The following is a 23,910-nucleotide window of genomic DNA, read 5'->3' as shown; positions in this document are numbered from 1 at the left end:
TATTTAGACTTTCAGCAGAGCACATTCTTGGCACAAGGAGAGCGAGCACATGATTACAGCTACACTAGCTAACTAACTAAATACCTATAAATATGAGAAATTGGAATTTGTCATATTTATAAATTATTCGTTAAGGATAAAGTCATCAGTTACTTGCTTGATACATTTTTACTTTTAAAAAAGCCAGAAAAAATATGTGGAAACATCGTATTCGAAAGCAATGATAACTTTCAGCAACAACACCCCCTTTTTGGAATGACGGGATTTTTCGAAGCGGGAAAGAACATAGAACATCTATGGCACAACAAAATATTATGGCAACAGAGTAATCTTAGCGGAACCAAAACAATTTAAAGATACTGTACCGAACTTTCGTGAAAATCGGTTGTAACAAATGTCAATTTACGGAAATATATTGTTTTACAAGACCACAGGCTCTCACGAGGTATATATTAACTTTTAGCCAGTGAGTTAGCAAGCTAACGTTATTTAGTAGCTAGCTGGCAGATTCCACTTCCTGTAGTTTAAAAAAAACAGGTTATAAAAACAAAGTTTAAATTGCCGTGGTACGGTTTTGTTGCTTGCTTGTGCTAGCTAGGGTCTGTTCGTTTTCTTTGAAGTCCTATTTTTCATTTTCAACTTCTCTAACTATGTCTATTTACATTACTCCTTAAACTTATTTTTGTTTTGTTTTTAAAGCTAACGATTTTATGCAGTTTAGCTAGATAACGTTACAACGGTTAACGTTAGCATCCATTAACTCAGTTTGTAAACATGTCTATTACTTACAACACAGGAGAATACAAGGATATTCTATTCTCCTCTCAAATTATATTGAATAAGATGAAATCTAGACGCACCCAAAAGTCTACAAAACCCCGTTTACAAGGTAAGGGATCTTTTTTAACATGTAACTAGCGAACGTTATTACTACATTGTTGATGAGCCTTATCTGCAAGAAAGTTCCGTCAAAAATTTAAACTAACTTTGCTACTTTTTCAGACCCCAAACTCGCTGATAAGGGGCACAAGTCAGCATCGAAGAGCCATGCCAAACCACCATGTGAATCTTATCCTGCCCCAAAAAAGGCTTTCACTGGGAAACTATTCTACTTAGATTTGCCATCAAACAGAAGAGCAGAGACATTAGAGAATGATATCAAAAGGTTTGGAGGGGTAAGTGAATATTTGTTTACATCTGTTAGCATTTGACATAATGACAGACTGTAAAGTATTATAGCACATTGAATGTGGATGATACAGTTATCAGCTTGCCTGCCTTTAACAAAAGGGGATAATCATTCCTGAGCCAGCGAAATAGGACATTTAAATTGACAGGTTGTGTGAATTGTTAATAAGGTGTTGTGTTGACATACTGCTGATCATGGACCATTTTGAAGTGAAATGACAACTTGCTGCCTTTCACACCAATGCTACTTACTGTGGAGGAGGAGTGGCTTTCAGTCTTGGAACATAACTCTTCTAGTGATTGCTTCTGTCTTGTTACCGGAGTTGTTATCTCTCTGGTTGACTCACTTTGATACAAAGTAAGTTATTGTCCATTTACAAACAATTCATTTTGTGAAGTCAGCATACAAACACTACACTATAATACATGTAGTACGGAAAATATTGGAAAGTTAGTACTGAAGTCAAACATATTTAAAGTCTGCGGCCTAACTGTCCGACCATGTATTGGGCCTGCATCTGTCCTATGTCCCACTGTATAGCAACCTGATAGCTGACACAATCAAGCACAACCTGCTCCTATTCTTGCTGAACAGTGGGGCCTATATCTCCTTCCGAAGTGCAGCAGCTCAAAACGTTGTGCAAGATTGTGCATGTGGGGTCCTCATAGAGGCCCGGAAGCCCCTTGCACTGCTGCCCGCTGTCATTTCTCTCTTTTCACCACCGTTTTAAATACAGTATTTGATTAATACTCTGGCTCTGGATGGACCTTGTGTGTTCTCCTCCAAATCAAATCAAAGTTTATTTGTCACGTGCGCCGAATACAACAGGTGTAGACCTTAGTGAAATGCTTACTTACTAACCAATAGTGCAAAAAAGGTGTTAGGTGAACAATAGGTAAGTAAAGAAATAAAACAACAGTAAAAAGACAGGCTATATACAGTAGCGAGGCTATAAATGTAGTGAGGCTACATACAGACACCTGTTAGGTAGTATGTACATGTAGATATGGTTAAAGTGACTATGCATATATGATGAACAGAGAGTAGCAGTAGCGTAAAAGAGGGGGTGGTGGGTGGCGGGACACAATGCAGATAGCCCGGTTAGCCAATGTGTGGGAGCACTGGTTGGTCGGCCCAATTGAGGTAGTATGTACATGAATGTATAGTTAAAGTGACTATGCATATATGATAAACAGAGAGTAGCAGCAGTGTAAAAAGAGGGGTTGGGGGGGGCACACAATGCAAATAGTCTGGGTAGCCATTTGATAACCAGTTCAGGAGTCTTATGGCTTGGGGGTAAAAACTGTTGAGCGGCCTTTTTGTCCTGGACTTGGCACTCCGGTACGGCTTGCCATGCGGTAGTAGAGAGAACAGTCTATGACTGTGGTAGCTGGGGTCTTTGACAATTTTTAGGGCCTTCCTCTGACACTGCCTGGTGTAGAGGTCCTGGATGGCAGGCAGCCTGTTGACCTGTTTAAAGGTCTTACTCACGTCGGCTACGGAGAGCGTGATCACAGTCGTCCGGAACAGCTGATGCTCTCATGCATGCCTCAGTGTTGTTTTCCTCGAAGCGAGCATAGAAGTGATTTAGCTCGTCTGGTAGGCTTGTGTCACTGGGCAGCTCGCCGCTGTGCTTCCCTTTGTAGTCTGTAATAGTTTGCAAGCCCTGCCACAGAAGATGAGCGTCGGAGCCGGTGCAGTATGATTCAATCTTAGCCCTGTATTGACGCTTTGCCTGTTTGATGGTTCGTCGCAGGGCATAGCAGGATCTCTTGTAAGCTTCTGGGTTAGAGTCCCGCACCTTGAAAGCAGCAGCTCTACCCTTTAGCTCAGTGCGAATGTTGCCTGTAATCCATGGCTTTTGGTTGGGGTATGTACGTACAGTCACTGTGGGGACGACGTCCTCAATGCACTTATTGATAAAGCCAGTGACTGATGTGGTGTACTCCTCAATGCCATCGGAAGAATCCCGGAACATGTTCCAGTCTGTGATAGCAAAACAGTCCTGTAGTTTAGCATCTGCGACATCTGACCACTTTTTTTATAGACCGAGTCACTGGTGCTTCCTGCTTTAATTTTTGCTTGTAAGCAGGAATCAGGAGGATAGAGTTGTGGTCAGATTTACCAAATGGAGGGCGAGGGAGAGCTTTGTACGCATCTCTGTGTGTGGAGTACAGGTGATCATTTAACATGTTGATAGAAATTTGGATAGAAAGTCTCCAGGCCACTAAGGGGGCCGCCTCTGGGTGAGTGGTTTCCTGTTTGCTTATTTCCTTCTACAGCTGACTGAGTGCGGTCTTAGTGCCAGCATCTATCTGTGGTGGTAATTAAACAGCCACGAAAAGTATGGCTGAAAACTCTCTAGCAAGTAGTGTGGCCTGCAATTTATCATAATATACACTACTTCAGGCGAGCAAAATCTAGAGACTTCCTTAGATTTCGTGCACCAGCTGTTGTTTACAAATATGCACAGACCCCCCCCCCCCCCCCCCCCCGCGTCTGACCCAGTGTCTCTGTCCCCTCAGACGGTGGAGAAGTTCTTCAGCAAGGAGATCAAGTACCTGGTGTCTAATAAGAGAGAGGCCAGGTATGTGCAGTGTCATGGCCGTGACTCACTTGTCCCAAGCCCTGACTCTGGGCACAGCTCCCCCCACCCTCGCCCCTGTCCCGGCAGCCACAGAGACAGCCTCAAAGGAAGCTCCCAGGGCCAGGCAGACATGGTGAGCCAACTATTCCTCTCTGTGTCTGTGACTGGTATCTGTATCTCATTGGGATCATTTTCCATGATATACTGTATAACCAAAGCTATCCATATATATATTTATCCATCTCTCCCTATCTCTCTGGTATTTGACAGGTGGTCATAAGCAGGGGCAAGTCTTTTGTGAAGAGAGTTGTAAAAGAGCAGGTTTGTTAAGATTCTCACTAATGAGTTTGGCAAGCTATTTCCAACCTAATGCTACATGTTACTTTTATTGTTTCTGACTAATAGTCGTCAGGAACTTCAGGAAAGTTTGCACTTTGGATCGAAATGCTTATTCATACTTCAGGAGATACTTTGGATTTCAGTTCTTCGGTTAAGATGTTCATTTGTTTTTACCCTGTAGGTGAGAATACAGGTCAACGAGATCCTGTCCAATGCTCTGGAGTGGGGAGTGAAAATCCTGTACATTGATGGTAACACATCTATTCATTTGTTTGATAAGAAATGTTGACATAATGCTTATTATGACAATGATACTTTCGTATGCCCAAAAAATATTTTCTTGAATTTCCTTCAATTCCAGATGTAATAGCTTATATGGAAAAGAAGAAAAGGAATGTTAAGTATACTGCTGAAAAGCCAACCGCAACCACAGCTGCTGTCAAGAAAAGTGTAAGTCATGTTTCTGGACTTATATTTTGAGTTATTTCCTGGAATAACATATCACTTACATGAGTCTTGTGTGTTATTCCTTACTAATGTAGGCCAAAGGAGAACCTGCAGGAAATCCAGCCTTCCAGAAGTATAAGGGTAAATAATGTCCTGTTGCATGTGACTCTGTTGTCTGTTTACCGCTTCATCACTGTGTTATTGTTATAGAGAACTTCTAAAACCTTCTACGTATATCATCTCAGTAGATTAAGGTTGATGTTGGTTGTACGATAACACTGGTACTCACAGGAGGTTGGTGGCACCTTAATTGGGGAGGACGGGCTTGTGGTAATGGCTGGAGCGGAATCTGTGGAATGGTATCAAATACATTTTTTATTTGATTTATTTAACTAGGCAAGTCAGTTAAGAACAAATTCTTATTTACAATGATGGCCTACCCCGGATGTCGCTGGGCCAATTGTGCGCCGCCCTATGGGACTCCCAAACACGGCCGGTTGTGATACAGCCTGGACTCGAACCAGGGTCTGCAGTGACGCCTCTAGCACTGAGATGCAGTGCCTTCGACCGCTGCGCCACTCGGGAGCCCATGTGTTGGATGCCATTCCATTTGCTCCGTCCAGCCATTATTATGAGCCGTCCTCCTGTATATCATTATGAGAAGTTATTTGACCCAGACATAGGCACTGTCTCTAATGCTTTGTTCTGTGTTTTGCTCAGGTGGAAGGATCCGTAAACCCTTTGTAAAGGTAGTGGACTCCAGCAGGTGGGTCTATAAAAGAGATGACAGACTCCGATGTCTGTAGTATTGACATATTAAGGCAATTATTATTGGCATAAGTTGGTGTTTGAGCATGTAATATAGCATCTATCTTATGTCTCTCTGCCAGACATTACCGTCCAATTTATCTGGCCATGCCGAACATGCCAGAGTTTAACCTAACGTCAGCTCCCCCCTGCAGTCCCTTCTATGTAGAGGACCAGGAACACTCTGGGAAGAGACCTAAAGAGCACGGGTATGGAGTCTCATTCACTAAACGCCTCACCTTTCTTAACCCTTCTTGTTGTGAACATAAAGAAAATCCACCAATTACAGAAGAAGCAGTGTGGCAGTATATTCCCCTGTCTTGGCATTTTTGTTTTACCTGATTCACCAAAACATCCAGATTTTCCTACTGTTGTTGATGGGGATTGTTACAACAGGAAACGGTTATGTATTGCTTAGCACCCTCCGGGACTAACTGCTAAGTCTTGGTTGCTAGGCAACTATATGATTGAACTCTGACTTGGCTATTACTTACTGACCTATGGGTGTCTCAGGAACCGAGGGGCGAGAGTGTCAGCCAGTGAGGAGAGGGGGCAGGACCGGGCCAGGAGGAACAGGGAGAAGAAACGTGGAGGCTACTGCGAGTGCTGCACGCTCAAATACAACAACATCAAAGCTGTGAGTTAGAATACATCTGTTTAATGTATGTAAACACAGTTAACACGTGTTTATAACGAGGACCTAATCATGTACAAAAGGCCTTCTGTACTTGATGTAGTGGTAGCAGACGTTGTGGTAATGCTTGACTTGTGTCTGTATTCTGCAGCACCTGCAGAGTGAGCAGCACAAGGCCTTCTCCAGAAGTGATGAGTACCTGGTGGTGGACAGGCTCATCACCACACTGCCCTTCAACTTCAGTCACGTCAAAACAACACAAACTCCAAACACAAGGTGCAGTAGTCTTACATTTTTACATTTTAGTCATTTCGCAGATGTTCTGGGAATGGAACCCACAACCCTGGCGTTGCAAGCACCATGCGCTACCAATTGTCCACACAGGAGCAAAATCTACCCAAATCAAAAGTAAACGCACACATATTGAATGCTGTTCAGTCACATGTTTGTTAGGAAAACTAATGCAATGTTGTGTGGAACATTTTGCAGATTGCCTGTTTTTTTTTTGTTGTCCATCTGTTGTGCTGATCACCACATCTCTAAGTAATTTTTTGTTCCCACAGGTCAAAGTACAGCATAACCTCCCTGTTGTGTGTTCCTGGACCCAGCATACAGATGGAGGAAGAGAAGGAGGGAGGTGTGGAAACCAAAGAGCTGAAGGGGGGATTAATGTCCCTCTGGTCTACTACAGTGGAGCACCCTCTCTCCCAGAGTGTGGAAAACCCCTTGGAACAGCCTCGGAAGCGCAGCCGAGGAGCCCCTGTTCCCCACAGCACCAGCGAGGGGGAGAAGAGGTGCTCTTACGTCCCAGACAGACCCCAGCCCAAGCACAGATCCCTGTCCTGCAAACAACGCTGCCAACAGGGATCCCCGCGCAAGCACCCCCAGAGGGCTGGGCTGAGTCAGACACCTGTGTCTAATGCAGAAATAGACCCTTCTACCCATGACTCTGTCGCCAACCCCAGACTTTCCCATCAGGGCCAGAGAACTCACACAGACAAAGATGGCCGCTCTTCATTTAGTCACACAGAGGATTTACAATGTGGCGATCCAGCTGGACGTGTGAAGGTCCCTTCCAGTCAGCACGAAGTGGGTACTCTTCCCGGGAATACTGGGGGTGTTCCGGAGCTCGAGGCAGGTGACACGGAGACACACACCCCTCCTGACAGAACGTTACAGAGGAGGGTCAGGAATTACAGACGGAAGAGAAGGAAAGTTGAGACGCAGCAGACTGCTCAGGAGCAGGAAAAACCGAGCAATGTTCCCAGCAGCTCTCTGCTGAACCTCTGGCAGCTGTTCCACTCCAGTGAGGACATGGAGTGTGAGTTCAGAGGCTTTCCCAACTGTTCGACTCCAGTGAGGACATAGACTGGGAGTTCCAGGCCTTCCCCAGCTAGAGGAGAGTGGGGGGGGGTTTGGGTAACCCAGAATCTTCCCAATATGATCGCTAACCTGTTACAGACTCACTGTATGAACTTATTGTATGACAGTTTCATTGAGTGACATAGCAGATCTATTTGGGAACCCGTTGACTGTGGCTCTTTAAACCTATGACTTCTATAAAGGGAATAGTTCTCTTCAGGTTGGGAGGGTGGTGGCGCAACACTGTTGTGTTGATTTAACCATGGCAGCTTTTAGTCTACCTGGCTTTTTTACCATGACTGGTTTTATCTGGAGAACAGGCTGGAGCACTATCCTCAGTCCTGTACATTTAAAAAATGAATAAAAAGGGATACAACCGAAGGTCTTCTATTGAATTGTCATTACATTTCTGTACGTATTGTACAGGTGAAGAAGGTATCTACGTGACGTCTGTTTGATAAATGAAAGACTACCTAAACCGCTCTGACATGTCTGTGATCAGTTGAATGAGCACATTCTCATAGATAAGAGTACATAGCTCTGACCCTGGACATGCTGTGTTACACAAAGGAGAGGTCTCCCTCAAGGCTAACTTGTCATAAAGCACATCGTCCTCTTACACAGAGAGACTGAGACAAGGCGAGAGGGATTGCTTCCTCTTTCCCTCCATAACAGTAATAAAGAAGTATTTGCACTTTCTCATGTACTGAATGCATCTAGAATTCCCCTCAGCATAACTGAAGGAGAAATGCATCGGTTTTCTAGGTTTTCCTTATTTGTGTGCCTGTATTTAGCATAGTGCTCTTGTTCTCCCTCATTTCTTTAAAATGAATGCACTGGAGTCAGATGGGAGTTGCTATGTGGTGCTGGTGATTAGTGACTGAATAGGAGATGCAATTTAAACTTGGCTTCTGGGCTGTAAACAGGCAGGGCCGTGCACAGACCTTTCGGGGGGGCATGTGCTCAACAAAAAAAGGGCACACCCCCCCCATCTGCACTGCGGTTACAGACTCATTAAGCAAAAATTACAAGAGAGAAAAGCAGCGCAATCTGATGAGTAAAGTACACACAATTTCAGAAAGCGCATTCCGTTTCCACCAGCCATCACTTTGGAGGGCAGCCTGCCTACAAAGTGCTTGTTGTCAGCCGGGTAGCACTGTTCTGCCTCACAAATATCGTAATGCATTTGCCAGAATATGTTACATCTTCATCCCATAATATTGAAGTCATAATATCGATGTTACAGCTTTAGACATAGGCCAAGTTTGGGTGGCTACTGGCAATATCTGAAATAAGACCACAGCACCAGGTAGCCTGTTGTTCTGGCAATGATGAGTCAGTAGTTGATTGCTAAACTGTATTTTATATGGATGATTAATGTAGGCCTACTCTGTTTTTGACAGGCAATACTGTCTTTCTGGCCACTAATCTGGATAGGTTAAGGCTATTTGGAATCCTTGGGACATCCCTACCCTAAACCTAAGCTTAGTTTAACCCATACCACCTTTACCCAACAATGCTGATGACTGGTCATTGGCAGTGGAGTGTATTCATGAATGCCAAGGGAAGCCAGGCTTCCCCCCCAAAAATTACCAAGGAACAAATATAAAAACACATTTTTATCTTTCGTCTCTGTTTCATAATTTTCCTTTAATTCGTAAGAGGTTGACTGTATCTCACAGGAGAAAGCATCTGAGAGAGCGAAACAGCACCCCTATTGTCTCCATGTGTAGGCCATCTATCTGATTCTGTCTGGTCCAAATGAGGATGACATTGTTGCCGCCGAAGCACTGAATGCAAGGGAAGCCAATGAGCTTTTACATTTTTAATTGAACCTTTATTTAACCTTCTATCAGGCCTCCCTTGACAGAAAAAGTATATCAGCATTGAGCTAAACTGAGCGAGCTCAATTGAATGGTCCTGGCGCACCAAAAAAAAAGTGTCAAGGGAAGCCAAATTGGATTTTGGCTTCACTACTATCAAATCCCATTGAGAGCATACATCATTGACAGAAAAACTTGAATTGTTGCATCTCGTTGTGTTGTTGTCCTCCAGTGGCTAGCTAGCCAGCTAGCTAAAATTGGCACTTTCCTAAATTAGCCATGGATGGATATAGGGATTTGGAGTTGTGGTTTTACTTAATTCTCTGTACTTTACAATGATTATAACGGCGATTCTGATCCAACCATTAATTTATACATTGTTGTGCCCCTGGCCTGAGAGAATGGAAGTTCAATTTGTAGCTAGATGTAGAACACTAATGTTAAATAGCTAACTTTGCCCATGAATTAAAGTTAGGCTAGCTAGCAAGCATTTTAGCCAGGTAGCCCAGGACACCAAAAGATAAAAGCGTGTACTGTATGACAGAGTGATAGACCATTTCGTCAACATGAAAGAGAGGATGGCATTGGCGTTTCTCTACAAATAGGGTGAGTCAACATGTTTTTCTACTTGCATGAAAGAGCACGCACACACGCATAAAATCAGAACCATGGACAGCCACATATTTAGCCTATGTTGATTGGACTAAATCGTTTTTGGTATCTTTTAGTTGTCACTGTATTAGACTAAGCAGAGGTGATTTGATGATGTTGAAGTTGAAATGGTGCTGGAATAGTGGAGGCTTCCCCAGGGATTTTACCGATGCAACGCTGCTGGTCATTGGTCAACAATCAAGACGCACACATTTTTGGTTCGGAAGAATAGGTGCGAATTCGAGTTCAGTGGGTTTAGAACAATTACATATTTATTGTATTTTTTATCTTTACACATTTTTGGGGGAAATTATACCACCATGGAAAAGGGCACTGGAGACTGGAAGGGGCATGTGCTCTGCACAGGTAGAGCCCTATCTGTGCACATGCCTGAACAGAGGCAAGGATTATTTGCTGACAATGAGCAATCAATAGGTAATGAAATCAGGTGGAAGTAATGTTGAGGAGGATAGGGGGCTAGCCATACAATGCATTTGGAATGTATTCAGACCCCTTGACTTTTTCCACATTTTGTTAAGTTACAGACTTATTCTAAAATGTATTAAATAGGGGTTTTCCCTCAATCTACACACCCATAATGACAAAGCAAAAACTGCTTTTTAGACATTTTTGCCATTTTTTTTTTTTTTAAGTATTCAGACCATTTACTCAGTACTTTGTTGAAGTACCTTTGGCAGCAAATACAGTCTCGAGTCTTCTTGGGTATGATGCTACAAACTTGGCACACCTGTATTTGGGGAGTTTCTCACATTCTTCTCTGCAGATCCTCTCAAGCTCTGTCAGGTTGAATGGGGAGCGTCGCTGCACAGCTATTTTCAGGTCTCCAGAGATGTTCGATCGAGTTCAAGTCCAGGCTCTGTCTGGGCCACACAAGGACATTCAGAGACTTGTCCTGAAGCCACTCATGCGTTGTCTTGGCTGTGTGCTTAGGGTTGTTGTTCTGTTGTAAGGTGAACCTTCGACCCAGTCTGAGGTCCTAAGCGCTCTGGAGCAGGTTTTCATCAAGGATCTCTCTGTCATTTTTTACACGAATCTTTCCCTCGATCCTGACTAGTCAGGCCAAAGAGTTCAATCTTGGTTTCATCAGACCAGAGAATCTTGTTTCTCATGGTCGGAGAGTCCTTCAGGTGCCTTTTGGCTCCAAGTGGGCTGGCTACTGCCTTTTACTGAGGAGTGGCTTACATCTGGCCACAAGGTTCTCTCTGTACTTTGCTTTGCTCCTCTTTCCCTCAATCCTGACTAGTCTCCCAGTTCCTGCCGCTGAAAAACATCCCCACAGTATGATGCTGCCACCACCATGCTTCACTGTAGGGATTGTGCCAGGTTTTCTCCAGACGTGACGCTTGGCATTCAGGCCAAACAGGTTAATCTTGGTTTCATCAGACCAGAGAATCTTGTTTCTCATGGTCTGAGAGTCCTTTAGGTGCCTTTTGGAATACACCAAGCGGGCTGTGTGCTTTTTACTAGGGAATGGCTTCTGTTTGGCCACTCTACCATAAAAGCCTGATTTGGTGGAGTGCTGCAGAGATAGTTGTCCTTCTGGAAGGTTTTCCCATCTTCACAGAGGAACTTTGGAGCTCTGTCAGTGACCATCACTGTAGTGTCTTAGCTCTTATTACTTAGTTATATAATAAGAAAGACTCTGAATACAATAAATGGTACTGGAGCTTCACATTTTACTGGAATCAGTTAGTACCAGAATAACATAGAACAACACTGCGCATGACCAAGGATGCTCCATTCTTAAAGGGGACATCAGTAATTAACAGAACATAACATTCCCTCTCTTATACAATCAGAGTTACTTTTACCAAACCACAACTGAAACACTTCCCAGAACTTGTTGTAGTTATTTTGTATCTTTTAATTTGAACTTGAACAGTTAGTTTTTGTTTGTTTGTTTATAAGTCCAGTCTGTCTGGTGGACGGTGCCTTCGTTCTGGGTAGCGCCTAGGATTGTCTGGAGGCTCCTGAACATCCTCAGTGTGTGCTTGCTCCCTTATAGCTTCTGCTATAGCAGCACCTTCATCAACACGTTCCCTTCTTTCAGCCTGGGGTCTCTTTACTGCCCCTCCATCCTCTACAGTTCCCTGTGTGTCACTCTCAGGAGCTCTCTGTGCCTGTTCTCTCTCGATTGTTGTGCTCTTTTCCGTGGAATGCATTTGGTTAATGTGACGCCGCCACATTATGTCTGGGCTCACTTGAACCTGGTAAGTTCTGGGTCCCGTTTGTGTATGTACGGTCCCTCTTGTCCATTTCCCTCCTCTTCTGTAGTCTCGCACCATCACTTACATTTACATTTACATTTAAGTCATTTAGCAGACGCTCTTATCCAGAGCGACTTACAAATTGGAATATTACATATTCATCCTGGTCCCCCCGTGGGGAATGAACCCACAACCCTGGCGTTGCAAGCGCCATGCTCTACCAACTGAGCCACACGGGACACTTCCTGTCCTGTTTGGAGATGGCGCTCCCGGCCACCAGAGAGCATCTTGGCTTGTTTGTTCAGCACTTCATTACGCCTGTTAGGCTTAGGAGAAAGGAGTCAGCTCCTTTCTGCCTGTAGCTGGCCATCCTGACATGGTGTAGGTGTACACTTTTGACAAGGTCACATCTTTCCTTGTCACACTGTTTGATAACTGTGCTTGTGACCGGTAGTGCCTCGAGCTGAGCGGTATGGAAAATGTCCACTGCATCCACACTCCTTTGTCTTTCTCTTGTACACGGCAGTCTGGATAATCCATCTGCATTTGTGTGGAGGGACGACGGCTTAAACTCAATGTCATACATATGACTGGCGAGGAACAAGGCGTATCGCTGGAACCTGGCTGCTGTCATTGCCGGAATGCCTTTCTTTGGACTGAAAATGGAAAGCAACGGCTGGTGATCCGTAACCAGCGTGAAACGCTTGCCATATAGGTATGCGTGGAATTTCTTGACGCCCCACACTAGCGCCAGTGCTTCTTTGTCAATTTGTGAGTAGTTTTTCTCTGCATCATTCAATGTTCGTGACGCGAATGCAACTGGCCTCTCTGACCCATCTTTCAGTGTGTGTGAAAGGACGGCCCCTAAGCCATAAGGGGACGCGTCACAAGCCAACTTCACTGGCAGTTCAGGGTCGTAATGCATCAGGACCTGTTCAGATGTGATGAGCCGTTTTGCCTCAAGAAATGCATTTTCACACTGTTCTGTCCACCGCCATGTCCTATTCTTTTCCAGGAGCTGATTTAGAGGATGGAGTACTGCTGAAAGGTTTGGGAGGAATCTTCTGTAGTAATTGATCAGTCCCGCAAAAGATCTCACTTCTGTGATATTTTGTGGTCGTGGTGCCTGTACCACTGCCTCGATTTTGTCCTGTGTTTTGTGCAATCCATTGCGGTCAATTTCATGTCCACAGAAGACAATCTTGTCTTTGAAGAACTCACACTTCTGTAAGTTTGCCTGTAGACCATACTCTTTCAGTCTTTTCAGGACCTCTTCCAGGTTAGCCAGGTGTTCTTTGTCGGTGCGTCCTGTTATGATCATGTCATCCAGTATACACTGGGTTCCTGGGATTCCTTGCAAAATCTGGTCAATAGTTCGTTGCCAAATGGCTGGGGCCGATGCGATGCCAAAAACCAGGCGGTTATACCTGTATAGACCTTTGTGTGTGTTTATTGTCAGGTACTGTTTGGAGCTCTCTTCAACCGGTAGCTGCAGGTAAGCCTGTTTCAGATCGATTTTACTGAAGTGTTTCCCACCAGCTAGTGCAGCAAAGATGTCCTCCAGACGTGGCAGGGGGTATTGGTCCACATGCAACATCGAATTCACCGTTACCTTGAAGTCCCCACACATTCTAACAGACCCGTCTTTCTTCACAATAGGAACTATGGGTGTGGCCCATTCGCTTCTGTCCACTTTCGTCAGGATCCCTGTATCCTGCAAGCGATCGATTTCCGCTTCCACCTTTGGTCTCAGGGAGTATGGAACAGATCTGGCTTTGCAGAATTTTGGGGTTGCGTCATCTCTCAATACAAGTTTTGCTGTGAAGCCTTTTACTGTTCCCATCTGATCACTGAAAACTGTGTTGTATTTCTTCCGCAAGTGTTCCAGTGTTTGGTCTGTGTCTTTCTCTTTGGACTGGAACGTGTGGAGCATTTTCAAATCACACCAGTTCAGCTTTATTTTTGAAAGCCATTCCCTGCCAAATAATGGGGGGCCAGTTCCAGGCACCACATACAGCTGTAACTGCTGTGTTTGCCCCCCATAACTCACTCTGACCTGCAACGCCCCCATTGGGCTCAATCTCTCTCCTGAGTAGGTCTTCAGCAACACATTTGTGTTCTTCAGCTTGATAGCCTTGAAGTGCTCATTGTAGACAGTAGTGGAAATTATAGACACTGCAGATCCTGTGTCCAGCTCCATTTTGAGGGGTTTGCCTTCGATATCTGGTGTCACCCATATTATGCTACTGTTTGGAGAAGTCACTGTGTTTAACTCCATTGTACCAATTAATCGTTCATCTGAATCTCTGCTAGTGCATTCACAGACCCTTTAATTTTCTCAGTTTTCCTGTTGTGACTGAATTTTGCTCTGCATGCTCTTTGAATGTGCCCCCTTCTACTGCATTTGTGACAAATTTCGTCTTTGAAACGGCAGTCCTCTGCTCTGTGACCATCTGTCACACCTGTTGCATTTTTCGGCCACACGGGGGCGCTGTCGGCTGCGTGAAAACTTGTGCAGGGAAGTTTGTGATACGTCAGTATTTCTTTTACGTTGCAACTCAAATGCATCTTTCGTCGCGATTTCCATAGTCACAGCAATTTCAACAGCCTTTGCAAACGTGATATCTGATTCTGTGAGCAAACGTTTTTTAATGTGTTCATGTTTCAGTCCACAAACAAATCTATCCCTTAATGTGTCATTTAGGTTCTCTCCAAACTGACAATGTTTAGACAGTTTCTTCAACTCTGCTACATATGTACTAACACCCTCACCCTCATTCTGATCTCTCTTGTGGAAACGAAAACGTTCCGCGATGAGGAGTGGTTTAGGTGATAGGTGATTTTGCAATATCTCCACAATCTCTGTGAATGTTTTATTTGAGGGCTTCAGAGGGGCAGTCAGATCTCTTAGCAAACTGTACGTTTTTGGGCCAATTAAACTCAACAACGCTGGTACTCTCTTGTTATCAGCAATGTCGTTTGCAATGAAGTACTGTTCTAGTCGTTCAATGTAAGTTGCCCAGTTTTCTTGCGTGTCATCAAACACATCTATTTTCCCGATGCTAGCCATTCTCTTTACCTCCGGCTCCACGGGTCTTTGATCTGCCGCCTCGTTCTCGTTAGCTCTCCCCTCGTCGTCACTGCTTGCTAGCTGTTGTGCTACAGGGTCAAAATCTTCCTCTCTTCCTACGAGCTCCATCTGCATTCGTGATGCACACTGCAGGTAATCATCCTCGTCGCCATTGTAGTGTCTTAGCTCTTATTACTTAGTTATATAATAAGAAAGACTCTGAATACAATAAATGGTACTGGAGCTTCACATTTTACTGGAATCAGTTAGTACCAGAATAACATAGAACAACACTGCGCATGACCAAGGATGCTCCATTCTTAAAGGGGACATCAGTAATTAACAGAACATAACAATCACGTTCTTGGTCACCTCCCTCCCTCCCTTCTCCCCCGATTGCTCAGTTTGGCCGGGTGACCAGCTCAAGGAAGAGTCTTGGTGGTTCCAAACTTCTTCCATTTAAGAATGATGTAGGCCACTGTGTTCTTGGGGACCTTTTTTTAACTAGGTAAGTCCGTTAAGAACAAATTCTTATTTACAATGACGGCCTACCCCGGCCAAACCGGACGACGCTGGGCCAATTGTACGCCACCCTATGGGACTCCCAATCACGGCCGGATGTGATACAGCCTGGTATCGAACCAGGGACTGTAGTCCCATATTTGGGGGACCAAATATGTCACTTGTGAATGTTATTACCTCTGGATTGCTCCTAAAATGCGCTATATGCCTAAAGGGGTTTAATACATGATCAAGTTGTGATGATTTCTGGTGTATGTGCATGCTTGTAGGGGACCTGCTTACAGTAGTTTTTCCATGGCAAAACACAATGCACAACTTCAGGAAGTAGCATTAGCCACTCTAGCACGGTAGTGGAAAAATTGTGTTTTATTCAAATAGTACTTATATTTTCACGTTTTTTTTTAGACCGAAGGGCAGTTTAACCGATTTTAGGAGGAAACTGATGCCTTTGCAGCCTGAACGGAGGATGTTTTATGTATGAGCCGGTCGCAGGGGGAGACCAGTGTATAGACGGCTGGGCACATTACAGGTGGACGCAGATGACGTAAAAGGAATAATAGCGTCATCTGGCTGTGGGTTGGGCTAATTATACAGCAACTGAGAATATAGTCTAGAAAGAGCATGATGGGCTGTTATTACACAACATAGCAGTATTACAGTTTGTTTATCTTGACCGTGCCCTTCAGTGATTGTGCCCTTCTATGATTATGCGCAGAAGCGGTCAGAAGGTAGTCTAGGTCTGTATGGAGATGGAGCGTGCACACTACAGTTCCCGACATCCCATCTCGGCAATCGCTGTTCTCCTCGCATGTTTACGCATGAGGCGCTTCTGCAGTGAGCTACTGGATATTGATGTGCTTTAATGTGTCCCCTCTCCTCTCCTCCCTTCCTCTTACCTCTCCTCCCTCTCCGCTCTGTGTTCCATAGAGACTCAGATGCGCTCAGATGCACTTGGCGTTCTAGCGGTAGAAACAGCAGCGTGAGCGTCTCAATGCAGGGGCAGCAAGAGCACCCCGATGGCCACCAGCACAAGAGACTGCGCTAAGCAGACGACCAGCGCGCGCTTTCATCTGTGCTTCTCAACCCCGAACCTCCTCTAGCGAAGAGAGAGGTGCTCAAATCCGCTTTAGGATATCGCTTTTTTTTTGTCCCTCTTTCTGTCCATTCGATGAAGAAGAACTGATGACGATGTATCGGCGATGGTGGATTTCCCTTTTGTGCGTCTATGGACTGATGTGCATCGTTCATTCCAGCAATCATATGCCTCGAAATGGTAATGTATTTATGACAACAAATATTGCTATGTATTTTATTGGAATAGATCCGAATGGCAACAGCATCACCAATAACATGTTCCACATTCCATGTTATTATGCTGCCAGAGAGGGAGCCTGAATCCCCAACGTAAACAACCTCTAAAATATGCATTTAATGTAACCTTATGAAAGGGAATCGGTCTATTATTAATTAAAACTATTTGATGAAAGATATTCCAAAACCATTGCAGTGTTATTTCACATTGATTTATGTTTTGGTATAGGCGCTTGTAGCTGTGTTTTTTGCGCCAGGATGGCTATCGCAGTCTTAAACATCGCTGTTTCCTCCCTGTGCAGGAGACGCCTTGTCGCAGGCGAAGGCTGTTCGTGATGCGAGCAGGTTCGCGGAGAAGGAGGACACGGTCCCGCTCCGTCTGCTCTACAGCATGCACAACCACAGTCAAATCTCCCACGATGTCATCAGCACCAGGACTAGAGCCAGTTCCAGCCCCACACAGGTAGCCTACACAGTGGTGGTGTTATTTATTATGGTGACGGTGGCGATGGAGCTCCGCTATGTGCAGAGAGACAAATGCCTTTGGTACACGTTGCTATTGGAGACATCCCGCTATTCTCATGTTGTTTATGTTTTTGTTGAATCATCTCCTTTTTACGCATTTCACAGATAATTCGGCAAGATCATATTTTCACCTATAACAAGCTAGTTCTTTTGACTAGTGGTCTATGTACAGAAATATAGGCTATTCATTTTCGCCACATTTAAAAGCGTAGGCAGTGTCTTTTCATTGAGCAAAATAAAGATAGCCTGGTGGTGTATTGTGGGGTTTTCTATGCACATACATACACAAAAGACAGTCTCAGGCCTGATCAGCAAAAGAGCCCATGCATGAAACACATGGGGATGAAGCCTATGCATTAGAATGAATAGACAAATAGGCCTATAACATCCATACATGTTTAATTGGGTCAAATATTTTGTTTTCGTTATATAGTAAGAGAGGTTCTTATTATTATAAAGGTGAGCAGACCTGACATAATATCTTCAGAATCTATTGAATAATGATTGGTTTGTGCCCTTACAATGGATTCGCCTGTAACCCACATGGCCCTATGTCTGAGACACACTGCTTCTTGGATGGTTAAAGAGAGTCTGCTCTCTATCTGGTTGGCATCCTTTACAGTTCACTGTCTGTGTGGTTGCTTTGGCTATTAAATTATCTGTTTGATATGAGACCCAGTCTGGATACTCAGATACAATCATTAGGCTGTCTACCTCTGAAATGTACACGTTATAAACGTAATCAGATTTTATTCCACTATTCCCTCCTTTTATCTATAATCTAGTTGTGTAATTGATATTAAAGTCCCAGTGCAATCAACACATGTGATTTGTCTGTGTTTTATATATATTTCCACACATGCAGTTGGAATAATACTGTGAAAATGATGATAGTGCCCTTTTAGTGTAAGAGCTGTTTGAAAAGACCGCCTGAAATTTCAGCCTGAGCAGAGGGACATCGAGAGCACAGGCACAAGGGCAGACACTTTCATTACAGGAATCATGAGGATAATGCACTTTATAGTTTGACCAAATTATGGTTTTAGTCGCCCCAAAAATAGGACGTTTTGAGTGAGGTGACAATGTAGAATGTGCTCTTTCTCCGTTTATATGCACCCTTTCAGTTTGTTTACTAGTATAATGACAAGGTCGGAGCAGTTCCCTTTGCTCATACTGCGTTTGACTTTGAATGTGAGTTAACATGACCTCAGCTCAGCCTATCAGAAAACCAGGCAGGCCCATCTTGGTAGGGGGGCCGGCCATTGCCCACTGATCAGCCAAAGGCTCATTATAGATTAGAATAACGGAGAAATTGCACGAAAACTATCTGGCATTTGCCAAATGGCCAATCTGCCCCTGGACGCTAACCTATTATGGGTTTATAGTTCTAGAGGCTATGCTAGGCTAAAGGCTAGCCTGCACGGGGCTCCCACAGGGTCAGGTAAAGGGCTGCAGATTGTGGCAGGCAGGGGAGGTGTTAACCCTTTGTCTCTCACTCCAAGGGAGAGAGAACCAGGCTAGCCATGATAACCAAGCTAATTGGACACATCTGTCATTGGCTTCAACATTGTTTATATGACCTCACTGGTGTTCTATATGTTGAGCTCTAATAAGGAACATGAGCGTACGTCATTAGAACTGTTAACTTGGGACTGGAACATGTGTGCCAGATACTGATAAACTGGTTTGCCTTCATTTGTCTTCAAAATAAGATTATTGTGCAGCCTAAAAGAAAGTTCTTGGGGGAAACACTGCCTCATCTTTTTGCCACTATTTACAGCACAACTGCAACAGGTGTCTCCAGGTGAAATTATACTGCCCCACAAAGAGAAAGTGATATGATGGAATCTTCATTTGATCTGATCAGTCGTTGAGTTTCCTGTCATCCCCAGAGAGAGTTTTAAACTGACCTCAAATCAGCCACTTCGTCACACAGCCTGCATTCTCAGCGTCCTATTGTCTGATTCTGCTCTGATTTCGACTGTTTTTAGCTCGGTATCATAACATCTGAAAGGAACCTGTCAAATCATTCTTAAACGTATGACACACAAAAATAACTGTTTATAGACTTGCATTGAGTCTACTATTTTCAGTTAAAGGCGTAACCTACTGTACACATTTTTAAAAGAGGAGCTTTGAGAAGAGCTCAGCTGAGTGCTGTTTAAGCGTTTCTGTGGAAGAAAAGCACTTATAGTCATGGGCCCATAGCCATCAGTGGAGTGTGTGTGTGTGTGTGTGTGTGTGTGTGTGTGTGTGTGTGTGTGTGTGTGTGTGTGTGTGTGTGTGTGTGTGTGTGTGTGTGTGTGTGTGTGTGTGTGTGTGTGTAAGGCTGTCTGTGTTGTAGTAGGATAACAGCACTCTCTGGTAGGCCCCTAGCTCCATCAGTGGAGTTAGGTCCTGCTATGATGTGGTAATCAATGAAACAGGAGTCGCTGATCTCGGTGCCTCGGCTCGGCCCAGTCAAACTGGGAAATCTGGTCCAGGAGAACACAATTACTGGTACCACTTCATGTGGATTCAATTCGCTTAATTTGATTTTAAATTGTGCCCTGAAAAGGAATCACATACTCGCGTACCGGTATATGCGCGTGCGTACACACACACACACACACACACACACACACACAGACACATAGTAACAATAGTGTCTGTGGCCACAGGGGACCCCGAGGTCTAAGTTCATTCTTGGGTGAAGATTGGGGCATTTCATACTCACACACACACTCCCTTGGTTTTAATGCAGTGTCCGGTGTGTATTGACTCAGGCCCGTGGGCCATGCCTGGGGGAGGGGTTAGATATGTATTAGACTAGCTGGGGACTCCCTCAGAGTTACACAGGAACAATAGTGGGAAGTCCTCGTTGCCCCTGGGGCCTGTAATAGACCACGCGCCATATGTGCCCAGAGCTAGGGATCTATTAGACCTTCCCCCATGGAGCGTGGGTGGGTGGGTGTGTGTGTGTGTGTGAGTACAGGGGGAGGGGGGAGGATGTGAGTACAGGAGGAGGTGGGAGGATGTGAGTTACACAGATTTGCATGGTTAATTTCACAGATGTCTCTCAGAATGTCTGGGTCTGGTTCAGCTTCCATCACAGCTCCCATCTCTCAGAATGTCTGGGTCTAGTTCAGCTTCCATCACAGCTCCCCTGTCTCTCAGAATGTCTGGGTCTGGTTCAGCTTCCATCACAGCTCCCATCTCTCATAATGTCTGGGTCTGGTTCAGCTTCCATCACAGCTCCCATCTCTCAGAATGTCTGGGTCTAGTTCAGCTTCCATCACAGCTCCCATCTCTCAAAATGTCTGGGTATAGTTCAGCTTCCATTACAGTTCCCTGTCTCTCAGAATGTCTGGGTCTAGTTCAGCTTCCATCACAGCTCCCGTCTCTCAGAATGTCTGGGTCTAGTTCAGCTTCCATTACAACTCCCATCTCTCAGAATGTCTGGGTCTAGTTCAGCTTCCATTACAGTTCCCTGTCTCTCAGAATGTCTTCCTTTCCTTAAAGTTCATGTACAGTATGTATATTGTTCGTTGTTTTGTAAAAGCTTTTTCAGCACTCAATGGAATAGAGATGATTGTACAACGTTTCAGATTTTTTTTTATTCGCAGGGGAACCACGTGGCCCAAGCAAGCTTCCAGGTGGACGCGTTTGGTGAGCAGTTCATCTTGGATGTTGAACTGAACCAGTGAGTATAACCTTTGACCTCCCTTTTTCACTTTTACTCCCTCTCACTGTTTCTCTGTCAGCTCTTTCCACTTCTCTCTCTCCCTCTCTTCCCTTCTCTCAAGCTCTCTCTATCTGGCCCTCACACTCTTCTGTCCAATGGTCTTTCACTAATGAGGGGAAGTTGTCTCTCTCTCTCTGTGTCTGTGTTACAGACACAAAGACACAGGGTGACAGGTTCAGTACACATCACTGCTTTCTGTATCAGAAAGTAGGCTGGCCCTCTTTGAGGTCTCGTAGATCGATGCATTGATGAAAGTAGGCTGGCCCTCTTTGAGGTCTCGTAGATCGGTGCATTGATGAAAGTAGGCTGGCCCTCTGAGGTCTCGTAGATCGATGCATTGATGAAAGTAGGCTGGCCCTCTGAGGTCTCGTAGATCGATGCATTGATGAAAGTAGGCTGGCCCTCTGAGGTCTCGTAGATCGATGCATTGATGAAAGTAGGCTGGCCCTCTGAGGTCTCGTAGATCGATGCATTGATGAAAGTAGGCTGGCCCTCTGAGGTCTCGTAGATTGGTGCATTGATGAAAGTAGGCTGGCCCTCTGAGGTCTCGTAGATCGATGCATTGATGAAAGTAGGCTGGCCCTCTGAGGTCTCGTAGATCGATGCATTGATGAAAGTAGGCTGGCCCTCTGAGGTCTCGTAGATCGGTGCATTGATGAAAGTAGGCTGGCCCTCTGAGGTCTCGTAGATCGGTGCATTGCACTATTTTAGTTTATAAAGCCCCCTTACACAACTTCCGCGGTACCTTGCGTCATTGTTAACCTACAGATGTATGAGCTACCAGACCCGGTCTCAGGGAGGGCTAACTCGGGATATCCCTTCGATCGCCACTGAGTTTGGTAAATCGCTTTAAGTTTTTTTGCACCTTACTCTTGGAATAGTTTCCAAACTCTTTAAATGTGATGTTTTGGTGTCTCGAGGACTATTCAGATGGCTGCTGATTGACTATCTGTTTTACTGAAGAATGTGTGTTTTCTATGATTGTGTTTTGTATCTCTGTTGTGCTTTTTGTAGTGTATTGATGTGCATCATTTTTGTAATCACAGGGTTCTTCTGAAAAAGAGACCTTGGTCTCAGCATGACTCCATGTCAAAATAAAGGTGAAATAAATCAAACAAGCTCACCTAAGCAGGCAGTTGTGTGTAGAAGTGAGTCTGCATCATTAGAGTGAGTCTGTACTCTGTCGTGTCATTACAGCTGAAGTCATCTCTCTCTGTATGAGGATCTATTTCACCTGTCACCCAGAGCCATTCACACACAGTAGACTGAGAGAAATGGAGATGACATCACAGGAATATCCAAACAGCACAGTGCTGCCACTCGTAGGGTTACTGTATGATGCATGAAGCGTCATGTGTCATGACACAGTGTCCCTGTGGGATGTAGAGCTATTGTTGTGACACGGTCAGGCATGTCTCTGTCGTATGTTGTGTTTGGTGACCTGAGGTGCTGGATGTCATCCATCATATGGAGTCTGTGCTGTAACTGTGTGTCTGTATGGTTTGGGAAGCCTGCATATAGATTTGAACCCCTGTCCTGTTGTAGTGATCAGTACAATAGTAGTATGGAGGGAATGGTTCTCTGTCCTGTTGTAGTGATCAGTACAATGGTAGTATGGAGGGAATGGTTCTCTGTCCTGTTGTAGTGATCAGTACAATGGTAGTATGGAGGGAATGGTTCTCTGTCCTGTTGTAGTGATCAGTACAATGGTAGTATGGAGAGAATGGTTCTCTGTCCTGTTGTAGTGATCAGTACAATGGTAGTATGGAGGGAATGGTTCTCTGTCCTGTTGTAGTGATCAGTACAATGGTAGTATGGAGGGAATGGTTCTCTGTCCTGTTGTAGTGATCAGTACAATGGTAGTATGGAGGGAATGGTTCTCTGTCCTGTTGTAGTGATCAGTACAATGGTAGTATGGAGGGAATGGTTCTCTGTCCTGTTGTAGTGATCAGTACAATGGTAGTATGGAGGGAATGGTTCTCTGTCCTGTTGTAGTGATCAGTACAATGGTAGTATGGAGGGAATGGTTCTCTGTCCTGTTGTAGTGATCAGTACAATGGTAGTATGGAGGGAATGGTTCTCTGTCCTGTTGTAGTGATCAGTACAATGGTAGTATGGAGGGAATGGTTCTCTGTCCTGTTGTAGTGATCAGTACAATGGTAGTATGGAGGGAATGGTTCTCTGTCCTGTTGTAGTGATCAGTACAATGGTAGTATGGAGGGAATGGTTCTCTGTCCTGTTGTAGTGATCAGTACAATGGTAGTATGGAGGGAATGGTTCTCTGTCCTGTTGTAGTGATCAGTACAATGGTAGTATGGAGGGAATGGTTCTCTGTCCTGTTGTAGTGGTCAGTACAATGGTAGTATGGAGGGAATGGTTCTCTGTCCTGTTGTAGTGATCAGTACAATGGTAGTATGGAGGGAATGGTTCTCTGTCCTGTTGTAGTGATCAGTACAATGGTAGTATGGAGGGAATGGTTCTCTGTCCTGTTGTAGTGATCAGTACAATGGTAGTATGGAGGGAATGGTTCTCTGTCCTGTTGTAGTGATCAGTACAATGGTAGTATGGAGGGAATGGTTCTCTGTCCTGTTGTAGTGATCAGTACAATGGTAGTATGGAGGGAATGGTTCTCTGTCCTGTTGTAGTGATCAGTACAATGGTAGTATGGAGGGAATGGTTCTCTGTCCTGTT

General features: G+C 44.6%; 2 protein-coding genes across 6 annotated transcripts in view; both read left to right on the top strand.

Moving 5' to 3' along the window:
* Positions 1 to 24: 24 nt before the first annotated feature.
* On the top strand, positions 25 to 7,743 carry dbf4 (DBF4-CDC7 kinase regulatory subunit). 2 transcript variants are annotated; one of them, XM_071395473.1, is made up of 13 exons: positions 256 to 445; positions 797 to 889; positions 1,003 to 1,175; positions 3,715 to 3,909; positions 4,047 to 4,097; positions 4,297 to 4,366; positions 4,477 to 4,565; positions 4,658 to 4,703; positions 5,283 to 5,328; positions 5,453 to 5,578; positions 5,883 to 6,006; positions 6,155 to 6,279; positions 6,567 to 7,743. In XM_071395473.1, the coding sequence occupies exons 2-13, from the start codon at positions 844 to 846 to the stop codon at positions 7,369 to 7,371; spliced, it is 1,896 nt and encodes a 631-aa protein (XP_071251574.1). In that variant the 5' UTR covers positions 256 to 445; positions 797 to 843; the 3' UTR covers positions 7,372 to 7,743. The 2 variants fall into 2 exon arrangements, with proteins under 2 accessions (XP_071251573.1, XP_071251574.1); XM_071395472.1 differs by having other exon boundaries at positions 25 to 889.
* A 7,460-nt stretch (positions 7,744 to 15,203) lies between these two features.
* Positions 15,204 to 23,910, top strand: part of LOC139572738 (disintegrin and metalloproteinase domain-containing protein 22-like) — a 131,420-nt gene continuing 122,713 nt past the window's right edge. Inside the window, exons 1-5 of one of the 4 annotated variants that reach the window (XM_071395468.1) lie at positions 15,204 to 15,290; positions 15,542 to 15,645; positions 16,587 to 16,932; positions 17,273 to 17,433; positions 21,101 to 21,177. In XM_071395468.1, coding sequence (XP_071251569.1) covers positions 16,842 to 16,932; positions 17,273 to 17,433; positions 21,101 to 21,177 — 329 coding nt within the window. In that variant the 5' untranslated portion in view covers positions 15,204 to 15,290; positions 15,542 to 15,645; positions 16,587 to 16,841. Of the gene's footprint in view, positions 15,291 to 15,541; positions 15,646 to 16,268; positions 16,933 to 17,272; positions 17,434 to 21,100; positions 21,178 to 23,910 lie in introns of those variants that run through there. The other 3 variants (XM_071395469.1, XM_071395467.1, XM_071395470.1) reach the window with 3 other exon arrangements.

Source organism: Salvelinus alpinus, chromosome 4 (assembly GCF_045679555.1).
Source record: "Salvelinus alpinus chromosome 4, SLU_Salpinus.1, whole genome shotgun sequence".
NCBI lineage: Eukaryota > Metazoa > Chordata > Actinopteri > Salmoniformes > Salmonidae > Salvelinus > Salvelinus alpinus.
This window is presented reverse-complemented; position numbering and strand designations above follow the sequence as displayed.

Coding starts and splice junctions, on each gene's coding strand:
- dbf4 (XM_071395472.1), top strand. CDS start 775: ATGTCTATTACTTACAACACAGGAGAATACAAGGATATTCTATTCTCC. Junction 5,329..5,452: donor AAGGTAGTGGACTCCAGCAG/GTGGGTCTATAA, acceptor TCTCTCTGCCAG/ACATTACCGTCCAATTTATC. Junction 6,280..6,566: donor ACACAAACTCCAAACACAAG/GTGCAGTAGTCT, acceptor TTGTTCCCACAG/GTCAAAGTACAGCATAACCT.